This window comes from Polyodon spathula, chromosome 1 (assembly GCF_017654505.1).
Source record: "Polyodon spathula isolate WHYD16114869_AA chromosome 1, ASM1765450v1, whole genome shotgun sequence".
In the NCBI taxonomy this organism is placed as follows: domain Eukaryota; kingdom Metazoa; phylum Chordata; class Actinopteri; order Acipenseriformes; family Polyodontidae; genus Polyodon; species Polyodon spathula.
The window spans coordinates 23,870,963-23,894,128 of record NC_054534.1 but is presented as its reverse complement, the minus strand read 5'-3'; the positions used below and the strand labels follow the sequence as shown (position 1 = coordinate 23,894,128).

Here is a 23,166-nt window from a genome sequence, read left to right as displayed (position 1 = left end):
TTAAACAGCACTGCTTTAACTTAAATGTATACATTAATTTATATTAGTATTTTGAATCACCCCACAAGAGTAGACATTCCGTCTTATTTTGTATAGTTAATTCCAATGCTTATATGTTTGTACTTTGATTTTAATTGCATGGCAAGAGCACAACATAAGTCAAGGCAGTTGATATGTGTACCTTTGCTATGATTGGTTGCAACACATGTACACATATGTATTCAATAAGGGCATCAGGACATATATATTCGATATATACAGACACCCTTAGGGCCTTATTGGATTTATAATCCAGGTCAAACAGTGGATTTGAAAAAAACAAGCAGAAGTAAGTTTTAGGGCAATTTAATTTTTTTTAATTAAATTTCCTTATGCCATGTAATTAACAAACCTACAAAATTATATTGCAAAAGTCTACCAGAAGCCATAATAGTACAGGTGATCCTCGACTTACGATGCACGGCACTTACGAGTCTTTTGCGTTATTACCCTGCTTATGACATTAATACGGCATTTACTAATTTACTACACGGCGTGACCTGAGCAATTGACTCAAAACGATACCTAAGCTATGAACTCTGTCACATGATGAGGGCTTAACTTCAGGTGATTGTATTTCCTGCTAGGAGTACCGCATACGCACACTGAATACGTCACTGGAAAGCCCAGAGTCTGTACTTTTTAACAAGCCAGGTAGGTGTCTGAGTAATATGCTCGTAATCACCGGGCTGAGTGTAAAGAGTTAAATAAATATTTGCATGACTACAATGTAACGGGTAATTTTTGTAAAACTATATTATCTGGCTGAAGAGTCAGGAACGTAACCCCCATTTATAACATTGTTCCTATGGGAAAATGTGCTTCGTTTTACAACGTTTCGACTTACAACACGCCTTTCAGGAACCAATTGTGTCGTAAGGGCGAGGACTGCCTGTAATACATTATTTCATGTTAGATGTCAAAATGACACATTTTTAAATTTTTGTCAGTTTATCATTAAGTATATGGAAAACTGCGAAGCATTATGTAATTCAATGTTAAAGTAACATTATTCAGCAGGTTTTATTTGACTTTATGAAGCAAAATTAGTTCATTCTATAGGGTAGTGCACACATTTTGGCCATAGCTGTGCATAATAATTACCATATTTGTTGTGATACAAGTGTTGCAGAGACCCTGTCAATTAAATGTTATCCATGTCTTTGTGCTTGACACTGATCTTAAATGACAGCCAAGGAGAGAAGAATAACACTCTGAATAAGTCTTTGAAATGAAATAACAAAAGTAAATTCAGATATTTTAGTGATACAGTATACAATGGGCATCTCCAAGGATCGTCTGAGAGATGCCTGAACCCATTCCACGTGAGACGTTACCAGGTATTAGATTAAAATGACTCTGGAGATGCTCTGGATATTGAGGCAGCACAGTATTCTGTTCTTCCACTCAGCCTGTGTTCCTCTCTATTCAAATGAATTGGCAAAGGTCAAAGTATTTGCTCCATGTATTACTGCAGTATGCCAATTAGAATATCTGCTGAACTTGTTATTATCTACTAATACAGATGAGCTACATTTTGAGTCACTTTTTTCAGGTTTTTATTTTATTTCATTTTTACATCTTAGAATTTTCTCACCATATATATATATAAAATGGAAACAAATTAATGAACCATCTATCTGTAACATTATACCCAAAAGAACTGGAACAATATACAGTTTGTTTTGAGCGGTATGTGTAAATTGAAAAGGTAACACATTTTAATTGGAGCTTTGATTGGAGTATGTTACCAACATGAGGTCCATGATCACACTTGTATTTGATACAGGCCTGGCAAATCTAATTTGCAGTGCATGATGGGAATGATTGGTACCAAAATGGCAGATATGTTAAGTGTCTGTTGGTTGAGGTAATTAGGCAAAAGAGATTCCTAAAATCCACAAAGTTACGTGGAACACCCGTTCTGTGTAAAATTGTGTCTTTCAAATCTAGCCATTCATTTGGAGCTGACAAACAAAAAATGTTAGATAAGCCAACGATAAAGCGCTTTGTGATGGTGGTCCAGTGTGAAATAAAGATTGATTGATTGATTGAATGTGTCTGTATGCCAGTTAGTTATTAAACATAGTCACATGGGCTTATCTAGCCTGTGTTACTTTTGTATTTGACAGGCAAATAGAAGTGAAGAACTGTTTCTGAACATTAGCCAAAGCACCTCAACACTGACCTATGTAAGAAGAACCACTCAAAATGATTGCAAACATCATAAAAATGGGACCTTGCACATAAAAACTATTAATGTAACTTTCCCTTTAATAATGAAACGAGTTTTCCTCTTGGATCGCTGTCCTTGAAATGTCTCACCCATTGGCTTCTAACACAATAGACTGTGTTTAAAATATGACATTAAAGCAACATGTTTCCTCTCACTTGGTGTGACAGAAAATGGCTGAGCAGCGACGTCAGGCCAGAATGAGGAAGAATAACACAGGTAACTTCAGTTCAAAAGACGCGTGGTGCGCCGTTTATTAAATACAAATAAATACAATATTTAAACAAAACAAACACTGCTCACGAAAATAAAAGGTTTAAACAAAAATAAATCTCGAACACAAAACACAACACTCATGTCCGGCTGGGCAAGAGCTTTCACGGCACTTTTGTGTTTCAGTTTCAGTTTCGCTCTTGCTCCCTCTCTCCCGTACTCTCCTCGGTACACCCACCCAGAGCAGGGAGAGCTGCAGGCTTAAATACTGTGGCTGAGGGGTTTAACTACTTCGGAATTATTCTATTACCCCTCGGCCACAATCTGCACAGGTTTATTAATTGTGTGACTGCCGGCTAGTTTAACAACGCACTAGCCGACAGCCACACATTACCACATGGTTTTTAAAAAACAAATACACGGCTTTGCCGACATTTCTATATATAAACAAATAAATAAATCATAATACAAACACAAAATAACACAGGGGCGGAGGGGGAGACCCTGTTCTAAAAATACACTGTACAGGGCTTCTCGCCCTGTTACACTTGGATAAGTGGATCTCTAGATTTAAATAAAAATGTAAGTGTCAAGATTTTTTCTTCAGTAAAATTACACATAAAATGTACACATATCTACAAAATAATATTGCGTATTACTTCTAGTTATTTCAGCTGATTGATTGTACATAATTTCAAAGACAGTATTCTGGAGTCCATAACTAACCATTAATGGCTATATTCCATTTTCTAATATATTTGCACTTAAATTCCACAAATTTTAAATGTTCATCAACTAATATTCAGGTACTGTATAGCATTCAAATATTATTACAACAAGTTAATAGCCAAGTTCACCATCATTTTGGCAAAGTCTGTTTTATTTCAATATATTGGGAAATGATCCTGATTAGAATTTGATCTTCTGACAGCAGCAGAGATAGCAAAGCTTTATCTGGACTGTTGTTTACAAAGATTCCCTGATTGTTTGTTAATTTATTTATTTTTTTATTTTTTTTATTTATACAAAACATACAAATGCAGAGACTGAAGCCTTATGTGATAGGAATACTCTGCAATGTACCCGGCTCTCTTTTTGGAGTGAATGAAAATGTCTTTTTAGGTGATCCATTTAATCAATCAGTCCCTTTGTTCATGAAATTGAAAATAGGCTGTATACTCTGACTTACCTTTTTGTCATATTATTCTTCTGTTTTTAAAGGAGCAGGAGGTTGGTCCCCGTTGGATTCTAACAAATATCCATGGCTAGAAATTGATCTTGGAGCAAGAACTGAGATAACTGGTGTTGCCACTCAAGGGAGATATGGGAGTTCAGACTGGGTGACAAGTTATCTCCTAATGTTTAGTGACACCGGTAGAAACTGGAAGCAATACCGCCAAGAAGAAAGCATTTGGGTAAGGAAACAACTTTATCTGTTCAATACCAGTATACATGCATTACATCTCAACCAATTCACATTCACACATTCATACAGCAGAAAGACAGATGTATGGGTGGATTTCCTGTGGTTAACATCAAACTTCCTTGCTAGAAAAACATATATCAAACATAAATATTCTACGGTAAATATTTTTTCTTGAATTAATTAACCATTAACCTAATGAAGTCATTGCTCTATAATACAATTAAACTGTTTTTATTTTAGCAAAAATATAACTACAGTCGATCCTCGACTTACAAGTCTTTTGCATTATTACCCTGCTTCGACTTTACAACATCGATACAGCATTTACAACATGGCGAGAGCTGAGCCATGCGTCATGTGCGTGGCTCGGTGTCCGAACCGCAGAATCTGCCGTGCTCACCCTGACTTAGTCTGGCGGGTTTTTTTTTTAATTTATTTGCCATTAACAATGTCTGATAAGAGAAATTGACTCCAAATGAAACCTAAGCTGTGAACTCTGTCACATGATGAGGGGTTTAACTTCAGGCGATCGTATTTCCTGCTAGGAGTACCACATACACATACTGAACACGTCATTGGAGAACCTCTAGTCTGTGCTTTTAAACAAGCCAGGTAGGTGTCACAGTAATATGCACGTAACCACCGGTCTGAGTGTAAAGAGTTAAATAAATATTTGCATGAGTACAATATAACGGGTAATTTTTGTTATTTGGTAATAATTGTGTTGTAAGAGCAAGGACTGCCTGTATTCTAATTTTTTTTTTATTTTTTGTCGACTTTAGCTACTGGATAAATCTTTTTGCATTCTCATTTATCAGCATTTTGGGGACATGGCAAAGCTACTTGCTTGTTTAACTAAACTTGTCCCACTTGTCGTATTTAGCCTTGTGCATGCAACAGGATGGAGACTGGGCATTAACTGGTAAATCCATAATGACAGTGCCCCACTCAACACTGCTCAATAAAATGAAAAAGACCTAGGAGTTTTTGTTGACTCAGAAATGTCTTCATCTAGACAATGTGGGGAAGCTATAAAAAAGGCTAACAAGATGCTCGGATACATTGTGAAAAGTGTTGAATTTAAATCAAGGGAAGTAATGTTAAAACTGTACAATGCACTAGTAAGACCTCATCTTGAATATTGTGTGCAGTTCTGGTCACCTCGCTATAAAAAAGATATTGTTGCTCTAGAAAGAGTGCAAAGAAGAGCGACCAGAATTATTCCGGGCTTAAAAGGCATGTCATATGCAGACAGGCTAAAAGAATTGAATCTGTTCAGTCTTGAACAAAGAAGACTACGTGGCGACCTAATTCAAGCATTCAAAATTCTAAAAGGTATTGACAGTGTCGACCCATGGGACTTTTTCAGCCTGAAAAAAGAAACAAGGACCAGGGGTCACAAATGGAGATTAGACAAAGGGGCATTTAGAACAGAAAATAGGAGGCACTTTTTTACACAGAGAATTGTGAGGGTCTGGAATCAACTCCCCAGTAATGTTGTTGAAGCTGACACCCTGGGATCCTTCAAGAAGCTGCTTGATGAGATTCTGGGATCAATAAGCTACTAACAACCAAACGAGCAAGATGGGTCGAATGGCCTCCTCTCGTTTGTAAACTTTCTTATGTTCTTATGGAAGCTGCTATATCGTAGACTATTATTATTATTTTTTTTTTTATGTTCATTTGACTACAGCTTTCTTTGCGAGGAGCTATTGTTTGAGGTCTCATTTCACTAAATATTTAAAACCCACTGTTGAAGTTAGGGTGCATTCTTCCATTTAGTTCTTCCATTTAGTTGAAATTATTATAAGTCATACTTTTGTGTACTTTTGCGTTAATGAAATTGTCAAAGGGTCTCAATGTTTGACAGTAGTTCTCCTAAATAAAATAAATAAGGACTGTCAGCACTCTCCTATTATCACTATCCATGTAAATTTTGGAGCATTTTTCTGTCTCGCTTTAAAGTTTGTTACTGTAGCATTGACAAGTGCTGTGTCTTAGGTAAAAGAAGCAATGAGAGTGTGAATGAAAAGACAGCTGAGGGCGGTTGGTTGTTAGGGTTATTTTGCATTGATTGGGAAGTAACATTATTTGTAAACAATAAATAACAATGCAAACCACACGTAAGGAATACAAAATGTTTGATTAGTTGTTTCCTAGCATACTGGACCATTTTATTAAAGTGTAAAGAGTAACTGTTGACTGGCTGTAACTGTGGGAGCAGGTTGACTTGTAAAGTGACATCATACCAGGAAATGAAAGCAACAGCATGAGCACTGCAATAATAAATACTTTTTCAGTAATCAAACAAAACGGCACATTGGCCAAACTAAACAAAACACAAACAAATGAAATACAAGTACCCTTCAGGAAGATGAGAAGGGAGGTGGGTAGGCAGGTAAGCAAGTAGGTAAGTAGGTAGATATATAGGCAGGTAGATAGCAATTGTTTTTACGAGTCTCCTTGTGTATCTCTCTAAATCTTCTCCTTCCTCATTTGAGCGGTTGATGTCCCCTTTATATATGTGACCATCTTCAAATCAACAAATTATTCAATTAATCTGGAGCTGTCCATATATGCATAGGTTTAATTATCTACGTGGCTGACAGCCAATTCATTAGCTCATTAGCTGACGGCCATGCAACTAATAAGACAATTATAGAGGACAGGCTTTTAGCCTGTCATACCTTTGATCAGCTCACCAGCTCTGAAAGTTGGTGAGTTTGTTGAGTCAGCGTTGAGCCAACTGTGTGCGTCACTAGCTCTCAACTATGAGTTTAGGAACCATTTTAAGAGTTGTTGCTTCTCAGTGTTGAATTCTCAGCATTGAAGGAACGCAGCCATTTAATTTTGGGACAGCCGCTTATTCAGGATTGTTGCAAAGTGGCTGGTGGAGGGGAATAGGTGTAGCAGTGATGCGATGCAGGAGTGACAGGCAGACAACGATATCCAGTGAAAAAGTGCTTTTATTTGTAATCCGGGTCTGGTGACTGTCAAATAATAAATCCCCGGCTATACACAACAATGTGTAAAGCGCAGGGATAACAAAAACAGGGCACAGTCCAGAACAAAAACAAACACACGGTCACCAGTCCTGGGTGAGTGCAGACGTGCGTGTGCGGTGGTGAAGACACGGGTAATTCGTGACGGTTGGTTCAGTGGTGATCCAGTTCGTGCTGACCCTGGTCAACAGCTCCGGATAGGTGAGTTAACTGTCTGGTGGTGCAAAACGCAGACAGTTACAAAACAGACAAAACACAATACACAAACTCTTTTTTACTTTCTGCACGAGAGCTCCTCTCTCGGTCCTTCTCTCTGCTGAGCTTTTACCCAAACGAAGGAAAAGATCAGTGTTACCCTGGCCCCTATATGTAATCCCGCATGATAGCTAGGTAAACAGTTACAGCTGCCTTATTACTTGCAGCTGCCCCTCGTTTACCTTTCAAATCAATATGGTCTTACAACAGAGTCTTGCTTCTTTCTAGGCTGACCCACTTCCCTGACCCAGAAACGAACTGTCAGGCCAGCCCTTCCAGATACTTCTCCTCTTGTTCTTTAGCGCCCTCACGGGTCGGGAGGAAGATTTATCACCAGAACTCAGATTTCTGTCACAAGGATATTTTTACATCTCTCGAGTTGTCCCGATAGAGCAGCGCTGACTGTATTTCTGTTAATTTTGTACGTATTACGTACTTTAAATAACTATTAAGTTTATGAATACAACTGCCCTGATTTCACCAAAAACACCACATAAAAAACACATTTTTGTAAGGATTCTTTTTGACAAGCTCTTCCCTTGAATTTCTGAATGTTTTTCATGACTGCTCTGTACGCTTGAGAGCTTTGTGGATGACACATGCAATGTATTTTGAAAGGGATTACAGTACCCGCTCATGACAAGATGCAAGATATGTAAATATAATATGAATATTAGATCTGCAATACAACATTTAAACAAGCATTATCTAGTCTAGCACCCACTCCAATTTTATAAAAAGTTTCATTAATATGAATAAGGACAGGCGATATTCTGTGCCATAACAAAACTTGAGACATTACATGAGCTTCTTTACTGAACGCAGAAAGCAGCATCTGCTGACAGCTGAGTTGTTAGCTTTTTGTTTCTCCTCAGGTCTGATCCAGGAGGATATTCAGTTGAAAATGTGTTGTGATTTCTTTCATAGACATTGGTTGCTTGCCTGTGTAAATGGTTTGTTGTAGATGAGACACAGATGTTTTCTACTGTTTTCAGTGAAAGCAAACTCTCTCCCATTCTGGCTTCAAGCCTCATACTTTCGTGTATTACACGTGGAGGGTTTACTTAATGCCATTGTCTCCACGAAAAGAGCGAGCACATTTCAAAATGATCAAATTGACTCAACTACACATCCAGATTTCATTTGAGGTGATTAAAATACACATGCTACAGCGTGCGGTGTCGAAGGTTATCAAGTGACGAAATGTGCAGTGAACATGTAGTCTGAAATAAACAGGAGAGAGAAGAAAAAATAATAAACTTTTTTAATTTATTTTTTGTTTTTCTCTTATTTTCGCTTTTGTTTATTATTCTTTCTTCAGTTCATTCGAGCCACAAAGTGTGCGTCACCCAGCATTCCACTGGGAGCCGCACTTGAACTGCATGGGAGACGTGGTTTGGACACCTCTGGAATAGATGCTTGGTTTAAAGTATTCTAGTTTAATCCAGACTGCTAATTATTAGAGACTGTGCAGGAATATGGTCGCTTACAGTGTTCATTTAAAAATGTCCATAGAAAGCAGAATACATTATAAATTTGTATTTATCTTATTTCATACAATCCACATTCTATTTTACATGCATTTACTTGCGAATTAATTACTTGAATGTACCTCAAAATGAATGTACTTAAATGTATATTACTAACCATTGAAAACGGATTAGTAAACAAGTAAAGGCATTTATTTCGTAAATAACCCCAAAAGTATATACATTTGAACAAGACTTTAGTTTAATAATTTTGGCTGTTAAATTACTAAATCAATTAGGGCCTTATTCACTAAATTACCAAAATTACCGCGTGGCAGGGGGAAGCCACACTGAGAAAAAATGTACTAGCAGTTGCTGTATTCACTAAGCTAATTATATGCACAAATAAACCAAACTAAATGATTAATTTGCAAGTTGTCACATCGCATGGAATTGAGCACATAGAATTATGCACAAGGTTTACATACACTTTATTGTAGTATGTACAGGGTGATTATAAAGTAAGTTTACCACATCAACTATGGTGCGTTGATGTGGTAAACTTACTTTATAATACAGTGCATGTGTCATTCACGGAGCAGTCATGAAAAACAGGCATTCGGATCTTCAAGGGAAGAGCTTGTCAAAAGGAATCCTTATAAAAATGTGTCTTTTTTATGTGGTGTTTTTGGTGAATTCAGGGCAGTTGTATTTTGCTTTCTAATAACAGAATATATTTTATTTAAAGTATGTAATACAGAATAAACAGAAATACAGTCGGCGCCGCTCTATCGGGACAACTAGGGAGATGTAAAAATATCCCGAATAAGCATCTGTCTCAAAATTAAAAGAGAGGTATTTGAGATGACCTTAGTCACACTTATATTCAGAGAAGTATTTTTTTTAAACTTTTTAAAATTTCTAAATGAAAAGAAAGAGAATGAAATCACATTATGAATACATGTTAAAATGCATTATTCAAATTCGAGTTTTATTTAATCTTAAAATTAATTGCCAGGTTTTTTTTAATTAATTTTTTAAAATTATTATTATTTCTAAATTAAACTAAAAATCACATCTTGTATTGAGACTTTATTTGCCACAGCATCCTGAGAAACCACAGGAGACTCCAGCTCCTTCAAGGGTCCAACATGGTTTGTGCAATTTATGCAAGTCACTGCATAATCAGGTACTCATTGCACTGTACTACACGAACCTGTCTTGCTCTGAAAAGCGGTCTCCGTTCTTCATTTGAATATATTGTATCCCAATGAGTGTATTTTGACATGAAGAAATAACTACTGCACTGAGTAAGTGCAAGATTTTGTTTTAATCTTGGAGAGAATAAAAAAAAATGTTTAAAACAATGCTAGTATTTAAAATGTCTTACTCGCAAACAGGTATATGTCTTGCGGCTCTTGGCCATATGGACATTTTGGTATGTGGCTCATAGGGTCAGGAAGTTTGGCCACTCCTGATCTATGACAAGGGCAGGCACACAGTTTAAATCAATGTTATTCTTCACAAGCGTCTTAATGACAGCCTTGACCTACTGTGTGGGTAACAGAGTCAAGATGCAGTGCATCTGCTAAATAAGCAATAGGTTCATTATTACAAGTTGAGCAAAACAAAATTCCACCTTCTGCAGCAACGTCCCCTTTTCGTAGCGCTGAACGCGATCTTCTGTAGAAATTAATTTAGCTTTTTTATTTGTCAGCTGTCTGCATTTTTAATGTTTGTCATACACTGCAAACTAATACATCAACAATATCTTAACAACCATTTTAAACTTTCTGCTTCGCATGTTACGTCATTGCACAGTATGAAGAATTCACCAATCATGAAGCCGGTATGTCATTGCCGTAGTAACCAAATGCACGGCGTTGACATCAGACCATGTACAGCTACTGTAGCACTGCTTCTACTTGATAAAAGTATGACATGAACAGTGAAGAGTAATGTAAAATACTGTGAGGAAAACAAAATGCATATTCTTCACGGTAGGCAGTCAAGTACATGGTTTCTGTGAAGTTCATGATATTCTGAATTTTCCGCTCAATCTGTATCTAGTTATTACCTCCTCCTCACACAGGCCTAGTAACATCTGCCTGGTCTGAAATACTCTCCCCTTGACTCTTCTTCTCGCTCTCCTGTGCAGCTCTTCTGCTGGTTCTGTGACATCGCCTGATTTCAATAAACGGTACTTTTAACTCACGCTGAGGCACCTAATAAAGTTAGTACCCTTAAGTGAATATTGTTTGCATGCAAAGCATGCGGTAAAGGGGATTACTGCATGCAAAATGCATTACCGCTGCTTAGTGAACGAGGCCCTTAGTGTCTTGCTTTGTGCTGCATTAATGTGTTAAATCAATCTCCTGCCAAAAACTGTTCCTGATGGATATACAGTAGCTGCTCAACCATTAGATTCATAGGTCCAGTTTAAAAAAAGTAACTGATACTTTCTACCAGATTCATTGCTTGACCTACAGGAAGTTGGTACAGAACTGCAATACACACTTCATTACCATCCATGAATATGTTGGGTTTTGACAGTTTAGGGTTCTGATGTTCTTTGATTTAACTATTAATATAATTATATTTGCATTAGAAATACTTAAACACAATACAAAGTACTAGATAATGGTACCACTTTTGTGGGCTTGCATTTAAACACATATAGTTTATAGGTTTATTTATGTCTGATGCCTGTCCTTACATTTGAGTTATGTGCCTTAACCCTTTGTGGTCCTATATCGGACCAGGTCCGACATTACAATTTTCCCTTTCCAGTCCGAAGTCGGACCCTGTCCGACATCATCAAAAAGACGTCGAGCATGTCTCTAGTCGTTTTTTTCTCCAGAAAAAGCCGAGAAAACCTTTCAATGACTGAGTGAGACCGATATGAATATGAGCTTGTTAGAAGCCGAAAAAAAGGGGGGGGGGGGGGGGGGGCGTATTGAGCAATACACATAGCCCCTGCACCACAGAGATAACACAGACACAAACAAAGAAGATAGCTGCTTCCGCATCCAGCGCTCAAAGAATGGGGGGGGGCGGGAGTTAGGTCGACCTGTTTCTCGGACTCTATGAGCCAAAGCTGAGGATATATACAGATTATATATATATATATATATATATATATATATATATATATATATATATATATATAGTATAGTATATATATCTATATATAGAATCCCAAAATATATATATATATATCTATATTATATACTATATCGTATATTATATGACATGTACATTGATGATGTATTATACATAGATACAGTACATACAGCAATCACTAATCTGACCTTTGCATGTAAATTGTCCATAGTTACATATACTAACAGTGGACTGTAATAAAACATCTAGACATAAAACACAGATGCACCAGATCTCATGTTCTGGTCACCAGTTCCTTTCCAGGTGCCAATAGTTGGTACTGCAATATAAATAAGGGAAATAACTACTGAACAAAACTGCACCTTGCTCTCTGGGGTGTACACTGGGTGGTGGCAGGCTTATGAATATAAATTAAAGGGAACCATTCAAAGCTAACACAGCACAACACAGGCTTAAAAATATATTTAAAAACACTGTATTTGAGTAGTTGCAACATACCACGCAGAATGATGGCTAAACATCAAGAAATTGTTAAAAAAAAAAAAAAAAAAACACTAGTATGCCACTTACATGGCTGCTTACTCAATTAAAATTATACATTTAAAACAAATTATTAATAACTAAAATTCTTTATTGTTTGTATTCAAAGTCTTACGTGTGTACAGTTTGGCACTGTGTGTACAATAAATTATCCTAATTTTAATAAGGTCTCTAAGCCCTTAGAGCAAGCAAGCATGAATATGTAAGCGAAATGTGACAGAAACAGATTACTTCATTAGAAAAACAAGAAGAAATAAGGAACAGAAGGCAATGCTTTGTCACATAGAAATGCATCAGCTGCTTAGGAAGACTATCAAATAAAGCTATTCAAAAACCAAAGGCAGCTAATAATTTATATTACAGTTGTAGCGTCAGAGTGGGTCATAATATCCCTCATGTCCTTTGTGTTCATCACCTGCAATATTAATGCACATTTTGACAGGGTGTAAGGTGGGTCTTAGCCAAGGACAGTTGGTGCCATGACCAGGTGCTGTGATGTTTGGCCTTAGCATTGGAAGGCAAGAGTAACCTGACCAATAAGTTGCCACCAGTTCCATCAAAGCATTACACACAAAAGACAATATTCCTCCATCCAGGAGAGCAACCCCCAAGAAAAGGTGTTAAAACCAAGCCTTGCCCAGGACAACTAGAAGCTGCTAGAGACTGGAAGATGCTGGCAGATGTTGGTCAACGGCTTATTTTTCCACCTGAGATTGCCACCACTAACCTTTGACCAGACATTGTCCTGTGGTCTGGATCAGCATGCCTTGTTCATCTGGTAGAGTTAACAGTGCCATGGGAAGATGCTGTTGATGAGGTGTATGAGAGGAAGAAACTTCGCTATGCTCAACAAGCTGGTGTGGAGGGTGGTGATGCTGGGATGACAGAGTCACTGTTGAGCCCTCTTGAGGTGTCGTGGGCTAGTCAACAAACACAGAGAATGGAAGGTGCCCACGTGAAGGCCCCAGAGATATACCCTACTTAGCTCAATCCAGGTTCATGTCTCACTGGGTTGATCCCCAGAGCCAGCATCACAGCCGTTGTGTGTGCTGATGCGCTGGGGAAGCAAAATGAGCTGAACCCTGGAGCCAGCATTACACTTCAGCAATCAGCACCAGACAGAGGGATATCTACATAATCAGATGGAAAACAACGCAAATGGATGGAGATGCAGATGGATCACATAAGTTTACTGCAAAGCTACGTCTTAGTTCAACATCTACTCTCATGTAATGGAAATCAGAATCTTGTGTATGAAATTAACAGAATTGAAATATACAGAGGGGAATCCTAAGCTATTTTCTGTGACTTCTTGATTTCTGGTCACAAACTCCCCCACTGACAAAGAATGCTTTTAAAAAGAGTTGTAAACTAAATACTGGACAAGTGGCTTAACTCCACAATCAGATGAATGAGTCACTTGGCGCTGTCAGTATCTTGTAGAGGGTACAAGCCAGACAGTTTTGGGTGCTTTGACACCTAGGACAGAAAACAGTCCATCTCATAAATCCAGCTGACAGGGGGCGGAATAGCGGACCAATTAAGAATAAGGGGTCGCATTGGAACGAGAACAACCAATGGGAAGCCCTCTATGTGGACTCAAGCACCGCCCAAAATAAACATACTATCCAATCACAGGGGTACAGAGAAGATTACTAAAGCATGAGCGCGACACTCAAACAGGGCTCCCGACACAAAATCCAAGGTTCTGATACACAAACCAGTCTTTGAACTGTGGCAATCTGGAGATGCAGCCTGCGACCAGCTGGAACAGAGATATCGTTTTCAGACACTCTAATACGAGATAACTATTCTAGTGTTTGCCTTGGTGGGGGAATCAAAATTAATGTTTTGTTTTAGGTAGAATGTAAGAAAAATGTTATTGCTTTCAATTCATGCTTTGAGTTAATGAACACTACAGTAATTGGTTGTATGTGATTTATACAAATCGATTCAGGTTTTATAAGGCTATTATCATTCTGCATTAAAGGCTAGAATCCAAATTTAGATGTCCTGGTAATAGATCATTCTTGATAGGTTGTCTGGACGCAGAGAGCATCTTTGTCTCGCAAGAGTGAGAATTGCCTTCTTAACCAAAACTATATATATAGAGTGGGGTGTCGTTGTTTCAACTTTGTTTTCTGTATTGTTTAGTTTAGTTAATTCTTCCCTTCTGTATTTTTTTCTTTAGTTGTTGCACACTTAATTCTTCCGTTATTTAGTTTTATTTCTAATAAAACTGTTCCTTTCTATTCACTAGAAACATCGTCTAGTCTGATTATTTCGATATAGGTTGGGTTCTACATGACTTGAATTCAAATATGGTATTTTATTATTACAATTTAAACTAGTCCAAATACAAATATACCTTGCACACTACACAGTTTATCTCCAGATTTCAGTAAGTGTCAATGTGGCAGGGCAGAGCCCTGCTGGTGAATGTATTGTTATGATTATGATTTGAAATATAATGGTTTATTGTTATTATTGTTGTATTTGTATGATTTAAAATGACATGTTTTGTTTTGTGTTTATTTAGAAACACAATGATGTTGTTATAGTTTGATGTGCTTTGGCAGGGGCGATGTTTGGAGCTCGTCTCTGCCAGACTATACTTGAGAGTGTGTGGTCGGAAGATAATGATTTATTGACAGATTGGCTGTCGACCACGCATATTAAAAACCTCGTGCAGAATGTGGCCATCTCCAAATAGATTAAATGCTTGTTAATTTGGCAATAGCCATGCATATTTAAAAACTTGCAGCATTTGCTGACCATGGGGGCTTGTTCAGAGTGGAGAGCAGGAACTAGAGAGCGGAGAGAGAAAGTAAGAGAGACAAAGTATAAAAACAATTGCTATGCATGCTGGGTTAAGACCAGCACATTACTTGTTTTGTTTTTGTTTGAACTGTTATTTTGCTCTGTGAGCTCATTTTGTATAATTTACAATAAAGAAATGAGCACATTGGCAACTCACCCGCAGTACTTGCTGGTATGTGATTCTCTCCCACTCAGCCATCCTGTCACAGTCAACAATAAAAATAGAGGATGCTTTTCTAATTCAGGAAACACTACAGGAAACACTACAACACAATTTCAACATACTCTAACTGGAAAACAACCTGATTAAAAAGTGTTGTTGAATTACCTTTTGTTACCTTTTTGTCACATATAGCTATGGCCAAAAGTTTTGCATCACCCTAAGTAATTAACAAATTTTGCTTCATAAAGTCGAATGAAACTGCTGAATAATGTTACGTTAATATATTGAATTAAATACCGCTTTGTAGTTTTCCACGTACTTAATCAAAAACTGACAAATTGAAAAATGTGACATTTCAAAATCTAACATGAAATGCTGTAAGGACAAAGCTTTCTGGAAATCTAAATAAACCATGTCATATGCTTTGCAATTATCCATTATCGATGTTGCATCCTCAAAAAAATCAAGCAGGTTAGTTAGACATGATCTCCCTTTCCTAAAACCATGTTGACTGTCGTCCAGGATACTGTTACCATATAGGTCAATTTTCATTTTGGATCTTGTTATAGTTTTCACAAGTTTGCAGATAATAGAAGTCAGGCTTATTGGTCTGTAGTTACCTGGTTCAGTTTTGTTTCCCTTTTTGTGGATCGGTATTACGTTTGCAATTTTCCAGTCTGTCGGTACAACCCCGTGTCAAGAGACTGTTGCATGATCTTGATTAGCGGTTTGTAAATAACTTCTTTCATTTCTTTGAGTACTATTGGGAGGATCTCATCCGGCCCAGGGGATTCGTTTATTTTAAGAGCTCCTAGACCCTTTAACACTTCTGCCTCAGTTATGCTAAAGTTATTTAAAATTGGATAGGAACAGGTTGACATGTGGGGCATGTTGTCCGTTTCCTCCTTTGTAAAAACTTGTGAAAAGTAATTTGCTAATATATTTGCTATTTTTTTTTCTTCATCTATGATTTTTGCCATCTGTATCTCTTAGTCATTTAACCTCCTCTTTGAATGTTCTCTTGCTGTTGTAATATTGGAAAAAAACATTGGAATTGGTTTTAGCCCCCTTAGCAATGTTCATTTCTATTTCTCTCTTGGCCTTTCTAACTTCCTTTTTGACTTGCGTTTGCAGTTCCTTGTACTCTTTCTGTGTACTTTGTTTTTGGTCCCTTTTAACGCTCTTTAAAGTGCCTTTTTTCGCTGATTTTTTTTTTTTTTAATTGATCTATTAAACCATTTTGGCAACTTAGTTTTACATTTAGATTTGTCTACTTTAGGGATATAATTGTTTTGCTCCTCTAGTAGTACATTTTTGAAGAACAGCCATCCTTTTTCTGTGGATGTTTTCTCCATTTTACTCCAATCTACTTCTGTTACTCTCTGTTTCATAACTTCACAGTTTGCTTTTCTAAAATTGTAAACCTTAGCTTTAGCCATTACTTTTGGGGTTTTAAAGAGAACAAAAATGAGACCATGTTGTGGTCTGAGTTTGCTAGTGGTTCTCTGACCTCTGTTTTAGTTATTCTGTCTTCATTATTTGAAAAGACTAAATCAAGGCATGCCTCCCCTCTAGTCGGTGCCTTGACAAATTGCGTTAGGAAGCAGTCATTTGTCATTTCCACCATTTCAATTTCATCTGTCATGCTACCCACCGGGTTTTCCCATTTTATATTGGAGAAGTTGAAATCCCCCATTAGTATGGCTTCTCCTTTGCTACACGCATTTCTAATGTCATTGTATAACAGATATATTGATTATTTTGCTCACCGTCTGAATCTGGCAGTCTATAGCATGTTCCTATTATTATGCCCTTTCAATTTTTGTCCGTTATTCTGACCCATATTGATTCTGCTTTATTTTCTTTGTCCAGGTTTAACACCTGGGCTTCAAGACTGTTTCTTATGTATAGCGCTACCCTTCTACCTCTTCTGTCCTGCCTGTCTTTCCTATACAGTGTATACCCACAAATATTATATTCGTCCCCATCACTCTCAGACAACCAAGTTTCTGTAACACCTATCACATCATAGTTACTTGTTAGTGTAGTAGCTTCAAGTTCTAAAATTTTGCTTCTGATACTTCTAGCATTTAGATAAATACATTTAATGCTTGTCTTACCCGAGTTGTTGTCCTTGTTTTGATGCGGTCTCCCTTCTGTTTTTTTGTTGATTTCTCCCCCCCCCCTTTCTAGTTTAAAAGCTTCTGAACCTGCTCAAGGATCTTTTCTCCAAGTAGATTGGTTCCCTTTTTATTTAAGTGCAGTCCGTCCCGTCTATACAGATAGTCCTTGTTGTAGAATGTGGTCCAATGATCAAGATAGGTGAAGCCTTCCCATGTGCACCACGTCTTCAGCCATGCATTAGATTAATTATTTCCAGCTGTCCATATGGTCCTTTGCAAGGTGCCGGCAGTATCCCAGAAAATACCACAGTTTTGATCTTGTCTTTTAATTTCTTTCCTAGCTCTCTGAATTTGTTTTGCAGGGATTTTGGTATGTCTCTTCTAATGTTGTTTGTCCCGATGTGGACGACTACTACCGGGCTGTCTCCTGTTCGTTCTAGGAGCCTGTCCACGTTTTCAGTGCTGTGCATGACAGAGGCTCCTGGAAGGCAGCACAGTTGTAGTAAGGGGGTCCAAACTGCGAACTGAACTTGCTGTGTTTCTCAATATGGAGTCCCCAACAATCATGACTTCCCTTCTTTTTGCTGTCTGGTAACCATTGTTAATAGGGTCCTGGATGTTGTTCCTTTCGTTCTCTTGATGTTGGTTTTGCTCATCAAAATTTTGAAATGGCTCAAATTTGTTGGATGTTTTGATTTCTGGTGGTTGTGTTTGACGAAGTTTCTTTTTTTCCCTGCTTCTGCCTACCTGACCCCATCTATTCTGACCTTCTATCTCCCTGTTGGCTTTCAGGCTGTTATTGGTGGTACAGACATCCATGAATTGTGGGTTTGTCAGCTCCTCAAGATCCTGTTGCTGTCTTATTTCTTCCAGCTCCATTTCTAGCATACTTACTAGTTTATGCAAGTCCTGGATCGTGCAGCACTTTACACACACTTGGTTTAGCTGTGCTGGGTTTTCTCGGATTTCCCACATGCAGGTGTCACAGATTACTGGCTTGAAGACCATGTTATTTATTTATTTGTTTATTTTTTGAAGTTTAGTTTATCCTCTGCAGCTGTCAACCTGCTTTCAAACTGCTTCTAAACTGCTCTGCACTTTTCCACGCCCGTACTTCTCCCACACTGTCGCTGTACTACTGTAATGGTTTCCGGTAGACTATTGCAATATAATTGTGTGGTTTCTTTGATTGCATGATGTTAAATAAAATATCTAAATTATGTTCATATAGGTTTTTTTTTTTTTTTTTAAATGATACCTCAATCCAAAAACTCCGGGTGATGCAAAACCTAGCTGTACATTATAAGATGCTTTCATATTTAGTGCCATTCATTTTCAAATCTAATTACACTTTTTAAATGTTTTAAGAAAAATAGGCTTGTCATGATTAATATTATTTATGTAGTTGTACCTTTCGGGTAAAATCAAAATAAAATTAGACAGTTATTTGTATTAGAAACTTAACTGGTGTCCTCGAGTATTGCGTATCTACCTGGTGAGTTGGGAGAGTCTTATTAGGTGTATCTTGCAAGCGGGTTAGTTGGGCAAAACAGGCTAGGACTGTTTGAGTGGTCCAGAATGGTATGTGTGAATTGTTAAAGTAAACTTTTACAAAACAGGCCAAAGTGGCAGTGTTAAATTACAGAGCTACAGAATTTACTAGTAGCCAACATAAGCTCCAACCACAGCATAAGGTATGTTGCAGCAAATTGAGAGAATACTTATAAAAGTCTCAGAAAAACAACAGTGATGCCACTTTATTTAGAGCCCTACAGTTGTAACAAGAAATAAAAAAATTCCCAAATGAAGAATGTTTCCCAAAGATATTCAAAGATATTCAGTATTTCTACACCAGAAATGGAAGTGAAACTGCATGCATAAATAATTACTAAGAGGACAATGTGTAAAATGTCGGCTGTAGAAGCTACAGTAATAAAATAAAAGTTCAGTATTGTTGGATGTCTTATAATTCTAGTAATGAATTGTTGATAGTAATAGTAGGCTTTGGAGCCTGAGGGTGAAAATGTTCCTTACATTTTATAAAACTGTATGACTATATGTTGATCATTTGTAATGTGAATTATTTATTTGGGGAAACAAAAAAAACATGTTTAATTAAAATCCTGTTTTATTATGTAGCAGCTCTTCAGAGCTTAGTTCATTTACTAAGCAGGCAGTGACTGGGCCAGAGGCAAATGTTACAGGATCGTCATACAATTTATGTTTTATTTTTTATTATCAATTTACACATCTTCTTGTTACTTAATTAGCAACTGTATAATGATCCAAACACATGCATTTCAACCCAGAAACTGTCAGCTAGTCTGAATGTACTGTTGTGATTTTAATTCTTCATTTGTCGTTGTGCCAGTCTTTCTTACTCTAATGGCATACTGCAGTTAATAAACTAGATACAAATGTTCACAGTTTTATTAAAAATAAATGTAGACTGGAGTAAAAAAAAACATCAGCTTTTGGACCCTTTACTTTTTGTAGAGCTACTAGAGAAATAACCTTTTCTGAACAGACTATAAAGAAAGTCAGAATAGAGCCTCAACAATACAATTCTTAAAATAAAATTAAATGTGGTGTAAAGATAATCTTTCTCAATATTTTTTCTAGGCCTTTTCAGGAAATACAAATGCAGACAGCGTTGTGCAATATAAACTGCAGCAGCATGTTATAGCAAGGTTTCTGCGATTTGTTCCTCTTGACTGGAATGCAAATGGAAGGATAGGCATGAGAGTGGAGATTTATGGATGCTTATACAGTAAGTAATAATGAAGTGCTTAATATTTGCATGAAATGGATTATGATGATATGGTAGGGTATAAGAGGTCTTCAGGGCTATGATAATGGGCTTAAAAGGTTTGTATTTATCTTCAAGGGGTAATAAGTGAAAAAAAGGACATTTCATATTTAATTTGCATAATAATTTTCTCAGAAGTAAATTTTATCTATGCTGCAGATTTTCATTTTCCTGACTATCCTGCCACAGCACTGAGTTTGAGGATAAATTGTGTGCCATATTACAGGATTATACAACGCGGAACGTGTGTGTATGAGGGGAATATTGTCATGTGAATAGACGCTGTCAGGGTCTGTTTAAGGTGCAGTGATTGTTGCTATAACTCATACACAGGCGTTTTGCTTTCTAAAACCCTTTAATACGGCCCACAGTTTGTCCTAAAACTTACACTATAAAATATTTAGTCACTCAAAATGAGGAATGTTATGGTAGTTTCTATGCAGGCTTAATACATTTTACAAAGTTAAACAAACAGTAAAGGTATGAAGTATACTGTATACATGGATTTTCCTACCAGTTTGATAGTCTTTAACTTATCCTCTTATGATGAAAGTAGTTAAAAATATACTAGTACAGGCATGATTTAATGCATTACTATGTATGATATATTTTATACCCTATTTTTTAAAGCAGTCAGCTAGCAATGTTTTCGCTGTGTTAAATTCTATGCTTACCTACAAATACATGTGTGCTACAGAATGTTTAATATTTTTTTATATTAATATTGTTTAATGATTAAATATCCCATTTTATAAAATATGTATTTGGGAATTAGGTCACGTATGATAAAGATACTGGAAATGTTGCCATGCTTGTTTCAGTTATCTTATAATACGTTGTTTGCAGAGTCTGAAGTAGCAGGTTTCGATGGCAGCAGCTCATTATTCTACAGGTTCAGTCAAAAGTCAACAGAAACCATCAGAGAGGCAATTTCGATGAAGTTTAAGACTATGCAGAATTCAGGGGTTATTTTACATGGTGAAGGACAGCATGGGGACTGCATTACATTGGAGTTGCATAAAGGAAAACTCTTTCTACACATTAATTTAGGTATGTATGTATGTGTGTAGGTATGTATGTATGTATGTATTATTATTATTATTATTATTATTATTATTATTATTATTATTATTATTATTATTATTATTATTATATTATATGTCAGGTAGAAAGGTATCACTAATATACATTAAATTGAATGCATAATTGTATATGTGGTTAAAATCATAGCTCAGCAACAGTAAGTTATAACTTTACTCAGATCATCTCAGGCAATAAGGCTTCAAGTAGAGCAGCTGTTATTCTACGATGGACGCTGTGTTGAACTTTGCCTTGCATGGGATGGGATGCATACATGATAAAACCTGTCACTGCTGTTCTAAAAGTGTCTTTGTACCATGGCACCAGACAGTGCATTGATCCTCCAGGAAGCATCACTGTACTGTCAAATCATACAGCATAATGTTATAACATAGTTATAATATCCATCACCAATATTAAAATGATTGTTTGCATGTCTTGCTCTAGATAGGAACAGAGACGTACTATAAGGAAGTGTATTCAAACACTTGGAAATGTTTTGAAAAGTCTAACCTTCACTATATGACCATTGTTCCCACTCTACAATAATTATAATTCCAATAACCTGACTTTAAAAACTTGAATATATTATCTGTTATTGTGTATTTGTTTAGCAGTATTCAGCAATATTTTAAATTAATCATGTTTTAACTAGATATATAATTAACCCAATCTGTACTGAAAAGGAATGCATGAAAGGTGCTTAATATTATTTTTCTTCAGACAGTGCCAAGGGACTTTCTTCTGACAGTCATGCCTTGATGACTCTGGGCAGCCTTCTTGATGATCAGCATTGGCACAGTGTACTTATTGAACGAGTTAACAAGCACATCAATTTCACTGTGGATAAAAACACACAACAGTTCCAAATGAAAGGACAGTTTGACCCCCTGAATATTGACTATGAGGTTTGTTACTTTTAGTATACATTTTACCATGTTTTCAAATCTCACAGCTCCTCAGCCCCCCTGTTTTTTGCATGTACAATATCATATTTTTCAATAATAGTAGTAGTAATAATAATAATAATAATAATAGCATGCTTTTTATTATAAATCGAACAGTACTCAAGTATCTCATTTACTGTAATAAGTACCTTTTTAGTTTGTGAACAGTCATGTTCAAATAAAGTGTAAATGTAAAAAAACAATTTTGTAGACAGGAGACATTAATTCTAAATTATTTTTGTTCCTTCATTATGCATACTAAACCCTGGACTGTACCATAATTGTTAACATATTGTTACTATGTTGGCTATATTTTATCTAGACAGTGAATTGGTATGTTGATTGTTTTTATTTCATAAGCTCAGCTTTGGAGGTATCCCAGTTCCAGGGAAACCACGGACCTCTTTGAAGAAGACCTTCCAAGGGTGCCTGGAAAATGTATTCTACAATGGAGTAAACATTATTGATTTGGCTAAAAGACAAAAACCTGAGATTCATATTCTGGTAAGGGTTTTAATTGAGATGATTTACACAGATACATCAAATATATAGTAGGTGTACAAATACAAACTCCACATCATTATTGTTGTGTTGAAAATAATGGCAATTACAGTACTAAAACTAGTAAGAAAGAAGTTTGGGTTACTTGCATGTGTTTTTTTGTGTGTGGTTGGGTATCTTCATTGGACATGCGAAAGGCAGTGCAGATGTTTTGGATCTCAAACCTAAAGAAGAATTATGTTAATTTACAGGAAGGTAAGAATGTTCCTGCCTAGAGAACACATTAATTAAAAACAGAACATAATGTGTGCCTGTTATTGCATTTGTAAACAGGTGGTGGACAGTGAGTATTGACATCTAATGACCAGTTTTAATAGAGTGATGTAGTCATTAGCCTGGACTGGTTGATGCTGTTGAAATGTC

At 36.7% G+C, this 23,166-nt stretch overlaps 1 protein-coding gene across 1 annotated transcript in view; it reads left to right on the top strand.

Moving 5' to 3' along the window:
- Positions 1–23,166, top strand: part of LOC121315867 (contactin-associated protein-like 5) — a 111,986-nt gene that overhangs the window by 30,017 nt on the left and 58,803 nt on the right. Inside the window, exons 3-7 of the mRNA XM_041250411.1 lie at positions 3,707–3,900; positions 20,029–20,176; positions 21,062–21,265; positions 22,019–22,203; positions 22,603–22,746. Coding sequence (XP_041106345.1) covers positions 3,707–3,900; positions 20,029–20,176; positions 21,062–21,265; positions 22,019–22,203; positions 22,603–22,746 — 875 coding nt within the window. The remainder of the gene's footprint in view (positions 1–3,706; positions 3,901–20,028; positions 20,177–21,061; positions 21,266–22,018; positions 22,204–22,602; positions 22,747–23,166) is intronic.